General features: G+C 36.2%; 1 protein-coding gene across 2 annotated transcripts in view; it reads left to right on the top strand.

Annotated features, from left to right (window-relative positions):
• LOC135202250 (uncharacterized) overlaps positions 1-11,210 on the top strand; it is a 24,513-nt gene extending 13,303 nt beyond the window's left edge. For both annotated transcript variants that reach the window (XM_064231530.1, XM_064231531.1), the window contains exons 2-4: positions 3,504-4,622; positions 5,041-6,063; positions 6,826-11,210. In XM_064231530.1, the coding sequence (XP_064087600.1) occupies positions 3,560-4,622; positions 5,041-6,063; positions 6,826-7,061 (2,322 nt within the window). In that variant the 5' untranslated portion in view covers positions 3,504-3,559 and the 3' untranslated portion in view covers positions 7,062-11,210. The remainder of the gene's footprint in view (positions 1-3,503; positions 4,623-5,040; positions 6,064-6,825) is intronic.
• The last annotated feature ends 305 nt before the right edge of the window (positions 11,211-11,515 follow it).

The following is an 11,515-nucleotide window of genomic DNA, read 5'->3' as shown; positions in this document are numbered from 1 at the left end:
TTTCATGACACTGCAGTATTTCTCAACGTCTCCCGAGCCTTTGACCCGACGGTTTGACCTCTAGACTAGCATGGTGGTTTCGATCTCTCTGAACTGCGTTTGCCATTGTTCGGGAACCGAAGGTTAACAGACGAGCTGTAAGGTGGGGGGAAATGACGGAAGTACGGGAGAACGCTCGTAATCTAGACTTGTGTATTTTAGTATTCTGAAAACAACGATTGTGCGGACTTTGTCTGATCGTCCGCACTCTTTTCTGTCCGCCCTCATAACTTGGAAAAACTAATGTATTTCAGTATTCTGAAAACAACGATTGTGCGGACTTTGTCCGTCCGTCCTTGTTCTGTCTGCCCTCATATCTTAAAAAACTACTGAAGGCTAGAGGGCTGCAAATTGGTATGTCGATCATCCACTATCCAATCGTGGGACATACTAAATTGCAGGCATGTAGCCTCAGTAGTTTTTATTTTAATTAAGGTTCAGTTTAGCCATCATCGTCCGTCTGGACAAACCACCACCGGGCCATGGTTAAAGCTTCATGGGCCGCGGCTCAAAAAGAGCTGTACCGAGACCACCGAAAGAAAGATCTGTTTTCGGTGGGTTTCTTGATTATACGCCCAGTACAGATAACGTCATCTTATGGTATAGCCGCAAGACAGTTCGCATGTCAGTTTAGTGAACTTAAACTTTTATAATATATATATATATATATATGTATATATATATATATATATATATAGAGAGAGAGAGAGAGAGAGAGAGAGAGAGAGAGAGAGAGAGAGAGAGAGATTGCGTTTAATCCTCGCCGTAATGATAGTCAGCTGATAGTTATCTCAGTGATCTGGTTAAACTATTTTAAAACTAATATATGATATATCGGATGCCAGTCGGCGATATTTGTACAAACATGCAGAATGTCAAACGCCTATAACGGCATCGGTGATAAAGACCAGGTAGTGGGGCTACGAGTACTGGGGTGGGGGTATTGCGATAAACGTAGCGAACAATACCCCTTCGCCGCATATATAGCAACTGGCAGTTCGTTGCACAGCGAGCGAAGATGGCTATGTAGACCGCCATCTCTGTCAAGGAAAACCATACGTATACGTACTTCCCGTCGTTAAAAAAAACGCGACCAGAGACTTCCTGGAGCGACCCAGATCTTGTTTGCAGGATGCAGTGGTCTCTTTTTGAATGTGTAACAGAGACACGTTCATTGCGCCACTGTCTCCTAGACCTATATTCATTGCGCAGCAGTGTCGTCTCAAATGTCTGTCTTTTGACATCATGGAGGATGGTCACGTTGGTATACAGGCAAGGAAACTCGCATTACGCGTTTAGGTGTCTCGCCTCAGATGGCTAAAATCTGAGTGTTTGTTTATCTTTTATTTTAAGTCATCATTTCAAATGCTGAATAAGTTCGTTTGTGATCTACATTATAATACGTAATTCTGAACAAAAAAGTATGTTGTTTTATATAAATTTTTTACGAATGTTTACGTACAATTTTTAAATAAAATTTTTGTAGTAATCCTTCGATGGTAAAAAGAAGTTAGTCATAATTCTCTCTCTCTCTCTCTCTCTCTCTCTCTCTCTCTCTCTCTCTCTCTCTCTCTCTCTCTCTCTCTCTCTCTCTCTGTTTAAAAATGGACAAGTATCATCCAAAAAGTATTTATAAATTGATTATTACTTAATAGCAGTTCATGTTACTGACGTTCAGTTTTGGAAAAGTGTTCTTCTTTTCAGTTATTGTCTCCACTTCTATTTTTTTTTCTCTTAATGTTAGGGGTAGGCTCAAGATACCTAGGATACTTGGCATTTTTAGGACTGTAGTAGTATTATATTAAATAAGATTTATTCATATCTTATGGTAATTTGTCTCGCTCCTTACATAAAAATATGAGCCTTATCTGCATTCTCGAAGTCAATCTTGAGTAACAAAAGAAAATACAAACAAATAACAGCTCAATTCTGTATAGATATTTCTGAACTTTTAAAGGTAGTTTTAAAGTGCTAAGGTCTGCATGTTGCTATATTTTTAAGCAATAGACAAAAAGCACCATTGGATACATGTTCTCTCTTCAGTAGAAAAAAAAAGTGCAAAAATGTTACATTTTATTCAGTAGGTATGTACGGTATATATGTATATACTGTCGTATCAGTACATTTTGTCTAATGGGTAGTTTTGCACCATTGTGTATTCAGTGTTCTATTCATTTTCGTGCATTTTGTATCCAGCATTGAGGGACAGTTTAGCCTTTTGTGTTCTCCATCATGTACGTTTTGTTCATTAGCTACATTTCATCTATTTGATATATTCTACCCAGTAACTGTCGACCCCGAGCTGCAACCCCTCTCATTCCTTTTACTGTACCTCCTTTCATATTCTCTTGTCTTCCATTTTACATTCCATCCTCTCCTAACAATTGATTTATAATTTGACAGTGAGGTTTTCCTCCTGTTACACCTTTCAAACCTATACTATGTCAATTTCTGTTTCAGTTCTGAATGACCTCATAGGTCCCAGTGCATGGCATTTGGCCTAAATTCTATATTCAATTCAGTTCAATTCTACCCATTGATTACATTTTGCCCACTGTCTATGTTCAATTCATTGGGTATATCCTGTCCATTATAGGGACCCCCCCCCCCCCCCCCCCCCCCCACCCCCCCCCCCCCCCCCAATACGTAAGGTTCAGAAATACTGCATCCAGCACGCGATTTCTCCTCGGGAGGACTAGCAAGTCTTTGAGGCATCCTAATCCTTGTAACTTGTAACATGTAGTAGTTGATAGAAGTTAGTGAATTTAGACTCTGATATATGTAGCTCAGTTATATTTGCACTTCCCTGCTGTAAGTCACGTCACTTGATATGTTTGGAATTTTGCATTCGTGAACTGACACCCAACAGAGGTATTGGCATGCTGTTTTGCAAAAGACAACACTCTCAACATCTCCTTTATTTTAGTTTTAGTTCAAAGTTAAAGTTTAGAAAGCTAATCAAATCGTGCTTTTTTTTTTGTCCCTGGACTCTTTTCCTGTATAATAACCTGGACTGTAAACTACCCTTTGAAAGCTTATATCATTGTTTAAGTGTTAGCACATAGACATATATAGCATTTAATTGATATACTGTAGTTTACTGAATACTGTAAAGTGATTTTATCTGTTTTATGTTATAGGGTCTTGATTGTAAAATGACTGAGATAGTCTGCTTTTTCTAACCAAGTAGAAAGCTTGAAATGAGAGTTTTAAATTACAAAGTGGTTGTGAATATGTCCCCTCTTATAATTGAACTTGATAAGAAGGTCCAAATGTGATTGTTTTAGGCAAGCATGTTTTGATTAAAGGAAGAAACTTTTTTTTTTTTTTTTTTTTTTTTTTTTTTTTTTTTTAAGTACATATTAAGTCTACTCTGTAGATTCATTTTTATTTGTCAGGATTTGATTTCACTCTTGATACTTTGCTTGATTAGAATTGAGATTACATTTTTATTTTGATTGCAGGTGGGGTGCCGGACACCAGTGGCAGCAGGATGTAATCGTTGTCTAGCAATAGTACGATGGCCCAGGAGTTCCTTCCACTCTGTGATGTGCTCTTCAACATCATCTCATTGGCATCCTACTTCTGTGATGTGGTGTTTGATGTGGTCACCATCTACACATTGTATGACCAGCAAGAAGTGGTATGGTTCACATTGTCCTTATCGTGCGTTCTTCTCTCTCTCGTTGTTTGCCAGCTGTGTTCTCTCAAATGGTATCTCTCCAGTCTTAGGAAGGACTTGGCCAAGAAGGATTGTGATTTGGGCCTCATGATTCTTTTGCACTTGTTCCAAGGGGGTGTTCTGTGGCGTTACTTCAAGCTTTTCATTCCTGTGGACCTTCGTTATGTGAAGCATGAAGTTCGGGACTTGTGCATGCTGCGGCTCATACACGCCTTTTGTGAAGCTGCCCCCATGTTGCTCATTCAGCTGTACCTTATTTGGCGGAAGCCTTCTCTGTCAGACTTGACAGACCTCAATATTGTCTCAACTGCTCTCTCTTTGTTTAGTGTTTGTTGGGCGCTTGCTTCCTTCAATAAGAATGTGAGGCGCCACAATGTTCATCGTTTGGTTTTGACCTGGTTGGGGGTTATATTCCAGTTTTTCTGGCGTTTAGGAACAATAACGTCACGGTCTCTGGCTCTGACTGTATACGCCACGCTGTACGGGTATTGGGTTTTCCTTGTCATTTTCTTGCATTGGATATCAATGTTCCTGTGGCTTATATCCCCAAAAAATGTTTTCCATGGTGAAAGGATGCCCATGATAAGAAAGGTGCTGTTTTCCATGTTGATAGCATTTTGTTACATCTTCTGCTACATAAATCTCCAGGAAATTAATGCTCGTCAGAAGATGGTTGCTTTCTACATAACTATGTTGTTAGAAAACACACTTCTTGTAGCAGTTTGGCTAGGGGGCTTGAGAACACCGCCATGGTATCAGTATCCTGTGGCAGCTCTGGTTTTCATAGCGTTTGGGTTTGGAGTTGTGTTTATGATTTTCTACTATCAACATTTCCACGTGAAACGTTTAAAGCACAATTATGCCATCTCATCATCTATAAATACATATTCATCTTGTACAGGTGAGTACCAAAAAGCCTTCAGTTTCTACTGTAAAGCATTGTATTCAAACTGGAGATTAGTTCCTTTTTTAAATTAATTTTTGGTGAGTAATCAGTTTGTGTTGGAACTATGGGCAAACATGACGCTTATCGTCTTTAGAAATATGTATTTAAAGAAATACTGTACTCTCTATGCGTACTGCCAAAGTTTTCAATACAGATTGGGGGCCAAGCCTCAGCAAATAGTCATGAGATATTAAAGTAGTACAATAAAACAGAGAATTGGAAGTCAAAATATGATCATATGTTCCTATAAAGAAGTGATAATGCTACTTGATTTCTCTTTGTACAAAATATTCCTTGATACTGCTTGTGTAATTGTGGTCCAGCCATTCCCAAGTAATAACACATCTCACCTGTTTTCTGATTAATTTTCCAGGCTGTCAGCTTGGCCAGTGTACTGACAAGAGTCATCGAATGCCGTTCCCATATTACCTGAATGAGCTTTCTGCAAGTGACAACAGCACCATTGCTTCCAATGCTCAGCAAAATGGTGGTGGTGGTGGTGGTGCAAAGCTCAATAATTTAGCTACAAGTGAAACTCGGGAGCATCAGCTCCATCCTCATATGTACAACCCAGATGGCTTGCACGCCCCAGGGGTTTTCAACTGTCGATTCAATCCAGTTATTAAGAGGAAGAAAAAGAAACCTACTAGTTTCGTTCCTCCTCCTGTTCCAGTGATTCCTTCTCTAGCAGTACCAAATAACAATGGTCGCACTGTACCATTCTGGAAGCGACCTTTACCTCAGTCTCTCTCTAGTGATCATGAAGGTAGCATTGGATCAAGGGTTAATATCCAGCAGAAATTGCAGGAGAAGAAACAGCAACAGATCGCAGAGCTACGTCAAATAGAGGAAGAGATTAAGGCTGGAAAGTTGAAGCGACCTCATCCTAGTGATATTTCAGAATCTGGAACCTTAAGACAGCCAATTCCCAGATCCAAAAAACAACCCTGGCTGAAACCAGAACCCCTCGATTTTACTTACTTAGTAGTAGAGCCATCAGCAGCTCCTGTGCCTGCCCCAGCGCATCGGAAGCAGCGATCCCAAACACCAGAGATCCTTCTTGCTCCTCACTATTTGGAAAACACAAGAATATACTATGACTATCAGGATCCTCGCTGGAAGTATGGCAACAATTATCACCTGCCTTCAGATGACATGAGTGGATCCAGTCACTCCAAGCCTTCTATCAAGAGAAGGAATCGTAAGGTTGATAAAAACGCCGATAACAGAGATAAAGTAATTTATAAGTCTTATAGAATACCATCTGATCTTGACAGTCAAATATCCCTTCCAAGATCATACACACTTCCAAGAGAATTCAAATATTACCGCAGACCCAAATCAAGAAAAGCTATTAGAACTGACCATTTTATGGCTTCAACCAATTCTAGCGATGGTAAGTAAGAAGCAAGTAGTACAGCAATTTGTGGTTTAAGTTCTTAGAAATGATAGTAAAATCAGTATAGATTTCAGATCAGGTTTTACTCTATACAGTGCAAATGGAAAAGGAATACATAATAGGTTTTTCCCCCCAATATGTGCTTTTTTGTTTCTACTTTCAGTTTCCATGTTAAAAACTGAAATCTGTGCCTTTCACTCATTTTGTACCCTTTGTTCAGACTTTTCCTTTTACAGTATTTTTCATAACTTTTTCATTTACTTCACCCTGTTTAGTTTTTTGTACCACATCCCTTTTTTGCATACAAGCTGAATTGTTGTTCACACATCTTTACTTTCTTATGGTCATTAAATGAATATTATTGTAAAAGGATATGTGAACTTTATTTAGTGAAGTTTTATTTAACAAATCTTGCACAGTATACCTGTATGACTTTCTCAAATTGATGATAATATTAAAGTTTTTTAGTGGCAGCAGTTTAACTTGGATGGTAATTCCAAGTTGGAATTTTGTGCTGTAAACAGTTGTAGTTTTTGTTTTTTAAGGTACTTTAATTAGAACATTGACTAGAATGTATAGATTCATACAGGACTCGCTTGAAGTATTAATTTGTAGGCTTACCTGAAGGCTACTTGTCATTTGCAAAGTTTGACATTTTGTATTACATGTTGTGTGAAAAGTAATTTTTATTTACTTGTTGTGTGAAAAGTCAGTTTTATTTACTTGATTTCCAGAAAGCTCATATCTTTTTCCTTGCAGGTGATGTTGACTCATGTGATGAAGGGGATTTGGAAGAAAGTCTTAGTCGTTTGAACAATGCTGTTCATTTCCATCTTAACCACAACCATCATCACCACTATCATCATCATAGTTTTGTTCACAACCATACCAACAACGTCACAGAATCCCCTCCACATCCGCAACATCCGTTAAGGGCTCGTATCCATGCAGCCTTTCACAGAAACTTGGCCAACACTCATGAAACAAAGTTGTGATTGTCCTGCTGCTATGTTCAGTTTGAATGGGAATGTGTATTCAGTGACACTCGAAATTTCTGTACATGACAGTGAATTGTATACAAAGTACATTTAAGATTTTCCTCATGGAAAAGTATCGGCCAATACTTTTGATGTTTTAAGTTCAACTTTGAACAACTCAGAAGGACACTTTAGTGGTCACCCTTTTTTGATAAAGGAAAGTAATTTTTTTTTATTATTAGCCTGCATGTGCCATTATTTAAATTTATTTGACTTTAGCTCATGAAGTGTGACGTTGCATGTTTGGAAGACACTTGGCAGTAATAAAATTATGACATGATAAGTACAAAGATAAAAGTTGTGAGTATTTATTTCAAAGTGACACCAGGAGACATGATGTACTACTGTGTTCAGTGAAAAGTTGATAGTCAGTTATATGATAAGGATGTTGCTTGATAGTGGACCATAAATTTCTGCATCTGTGGAAAATATCTAACAGCAGGCCTGTTGATTATTTGTTATGTGCCAAAGACAGATTGGACCAAGCACATCCAAAATTGTTGGAATTACTGGTTAAGTGCCAATTTTAATGTTTTATAACCTCTTATAAATTATCAGAGAGAGCCAGAGATTAGATATTTGTTGATTATCTGTAACACTTTTATTGTTAAAAGTATTTTTTTTATGTTAACAGCTTTCTTTATGAAGATTAGAAACTATGACTTATCGACTGAAAATTATTGAAATATTTTAAAGAATAATTGCAAGGCAGTTGGTTTGATGGTATACTATTACCTTTGTATTTTAACAGGGTGTTTTGCTTAATATGGAAATTTAATGTAGCCATTTTTATATTTAATCCTTAATTTGTGAAATAATTACTGGTGTGTGTGCTAATTGCTCATCCCATGGCTCTTAATGATTTGACTCTTCAAAGTATAAGACTAAAGTTATAACAATTGTTGAATAAGTTAACTTTACTAATCTTATACAGTCATAAAATCTGTTGTAAGTAGTCTTTCCATTGATTACTTCAAGTTTAATTTCAAATTCCCAAGATGATACAGAATACTGCATTGATTTAAAAAGAGGGACAAAAACATCAACAAATAGATCCAGTCATCACACCACTGCGATCTCTTACAGTTCGCCTTATGCAAGAGCTGCCGTTTTTATCATTCCTAATCCATTTACTCAGGTATTTGTTGGCTCTAGAGCCCTAAAAGTTCTACAATAGATGGCATTAGTTTCTTTTAGTGTACCACACAGGCTGCTACAGTACTGCTCATGTTATTTGTTTATTGTTGTCTAAATTTTTTTAGGCACTGGGCTCTGCTCTGTTTTAGTTTTAAAAATTATCACTCTTTTTGACTACAAAAATCTTAATTTCTGATAGAGTAACATATGTACATTACATAATGTAAATCTGATTGAATAGTATTGTAATCATTGTAAATACATAGCTTGAGCACAAGCACAAAAATTGTCTCGCTCTTAGAAGGAGCCTGACAAGCAAGAGTGATATTAATCTAAAACAGATTAGAGCCATTTTTCTTTTTGTCATGTGTCCATTTCAGTTCTGCTGATGAACTTGGTTTTGATAAATGTTTGTTTCAGAGATTGGTCTGTGGTTTGACATGTGGGACACATTCGTTTCCAAGAATACGTAGTTTGATTGAGCTCGAGTGTAAAATATTTGATCAGAAAATTTCATTTTCTTACACTGAAATTGTAAGACTTTAGAAAGAGCATCATATCATATAGTATGGCTTGGTATTGGTTTTAATACTTTTTGATAAAGTATTTGGTTTGATTAAACTATAATCAATTTTGTCATTGAATTAAAATCGGAAATTGCTTGATTGAAGAGCTTCCTAAATTTGTGATGTCTTAGATGCCTGTATGTATTCCATGAAAACTTAAAAGTTGTTGTGAAGTATAGTAATTCAACCCGACCACTGAGTTTTAGTATCACTGTAGATTCATAGGGCTGGCTTGGAGGATATACCCTGTAAAGATACTTTTCCGAGCCCAAGGTGAAGTTAGAAATGTTGTGTAATGGTATGTTGATTCCAAGCCCAAGGTGAAGTTAGAAAAAGTTGTGTGATATTGGTATATTGATGTGAGGTTATTGTGGTGAATATTTGAAAATTGAATAGATCATTTTTTAATCTGTACTGTAAGAGAAATTTAAAACCTGGCAAAATAATCTGAAATTTAAAACTTGGAAGAATACTCTGCTATTTTTCAAGCACTCTTTTTCTTATGGAGGATATTTGGAGTTTGACAATTAACTATGTGGTAGTGGAACTTTGTGTTACTTCACAATTGGAAATATGTATGATAATGGATCATGTGTGTTACTGTGATACATGATAAAGCTAACAATTTTCTTTAGTTATGAATAAGGATTAAAATATAAAGAAAATTCATCCAGATATTTTGTTAATTTTGCTTTTTCAGGAATTCGAGTTAAAGGTAGTTATTTTGGCACTAGTACTATATGGTTTTAGGTTTGTTTCATATTATTCATTCCTTGAGTTATTGATTGTAATGTAGTATATTTTGATATGTACTAATTATCAAAGTCTCACTAAGCATAGTAATTTGCAGGATATAGTTGACTTTAGAGCATATGACCAAAGCTGTGATACTCTTCAATACTCGTTGGTCTATTGACTGTAAGATTAATTAGTTAATATTTTGTACTTCTCTAAGTTTCTAAAAGCAACAGATGGCTTGTGATTAAGTTCAGTATTAATCTCTATCTAAATGACGTTGGAATCTGTATGAGGTTTGATTATTTTGCAGGCAATGAACAGATTTGATTTAAAACATTTTCAGTGTGATATATTTGTATTTTACAATTTGTCAGCTTGTTTCATTCCCATAAATTCCCAGTCCCTAAATAAAGTGCTGTTGGATGGAGTATCTGTGGTTTTGACTTATGCTTCTAATACTTTTTTTCTAGCCCCTTTCCTCTGGAAAATACGTAATGGATTAACCATAATGAAGTATATGTCATGAGTAATAGTTGAAAGCCTGTTTTTAAAGAGTTCAAATTAATTTTCTAGTGGTAGTAGTACGTGTATTTCAGCCGAGATAGACCTGCCAAAACTACCAGGTTTTAACATCTTTCCAAGCTAACAATGACAGTGAAATCTGAAAGTTCATTTAAATTGCTCTCTCAGAAGTATGTAGTGCTTTACTGTGTACAAGTATTATTTCTGTTGATAATGATGTGTTCAGGACAATAAATCTCGTAATTATTCTGGATTCGCTTTGGAGGCATCTTGTAGCCTACCCTTTATTTTAAGCTCTCACTGTGCAATGTTAACTATAAACTCAAATAGTAAATGTATTGATGTATACTCTCACAGAAAGTGAAAACGCAAAGAAACTAGAAAGGTCATATTCCACAAAAGACATGAGAGTTCTCTTTTTGTTGTTGTATAACAACGGTTTCTGAGTGAATCTTCATATGATGTCATTCAGTGTGCATGTTTATGTTATACTCATGAATGGTATGTGCGTGTTTGGTTTGTTAAGGTTGTTCCAGACTTACGATCTATTTACAGTAATCGAATTCTTTAAAATAAAATATTTGGAAATGAGTTAGAAAAATAATTTACAAATAAAAGACTGTGCTTGTCTATGTATGTTTGACAGAAATTTCTACAGTATTAATGTTCTAGTGGAAGGCAGTACTTTACGATACTAATGGGCACTGGATACACGCAGAAATACATTCGTTAACTACAGAGCTGGCAGTCATAGGTCAGGAAATGCCTGTGTGGAATAGTCGTGTTTATAAAAGTAACCGAATTCAGTAGAGTGCGTCTAGACACATGACAAATAGAAGAAAAATCTTGTCTCTGGTTACAGCCATTACCCCTGTGTCATAGTCATATGTAATGTATTACACGTATGTGCAACAACTTTTATTTAATGTCTTATTTAATGCTCTGTAAACTAACAGGAATTTTACGTACCTTTTTGTTCTCATTTTACCCTTGATTTATTTTATTATTTTTTTTTCATCTTGGGGACTGTGCATGTTGATTGTTGTAAATTCTCTCGTTGTAAATTTTGTTTCAGTGTAAATATATAATTATTTTGATACGTGTCTTTAGCAGTTTCACAAAGTGAACAGCTGTTATGATGTAATTTAAATATATATAAACTATGAAAAGCTTTAGATTTTTTGTTCAGACCCTCCTCTGCATGCATTCCTTTGAAATAAGAGTATTATTACTGCATTATAAATTTAATGAGACTACAGTTATTTTGCGAGATAATGGGATCTCGTGAGAATTTGCTCCTGAATAAGGTAGCCATAGAAATATGAAATCTGTGTTGGAAGATTCTGGAACGAGCAGTAACCCTCTGTCTACCAAACTGTCTTCTATTAAACTGACTTTCTACAGTTTTCAGGCTTCACTTTAAAACCAGTAGTTTGGGACGAAAAAGAG

This window comes from Macrobrachium nipponense, chromosome 30 (assembly GCF_015104395.2).
Source record: "Macrobrachium nipponense isolate FS-2020 chromosome 30, ASM1510439v2, whole genome shotgun sequence".
Taxonomy (NCBI): domain Eukaryota; kingdom Metazoa; phylum Arthropoda; class Malacostraca; order Decapoda; family Palaemonidae; genus Macrobrachium; species Macrobrachium nipponense.
Note: the sequence above shows the minus strand (reverse complement) of the source record. Positions and strands in the feature narration are given on the sequence as shown.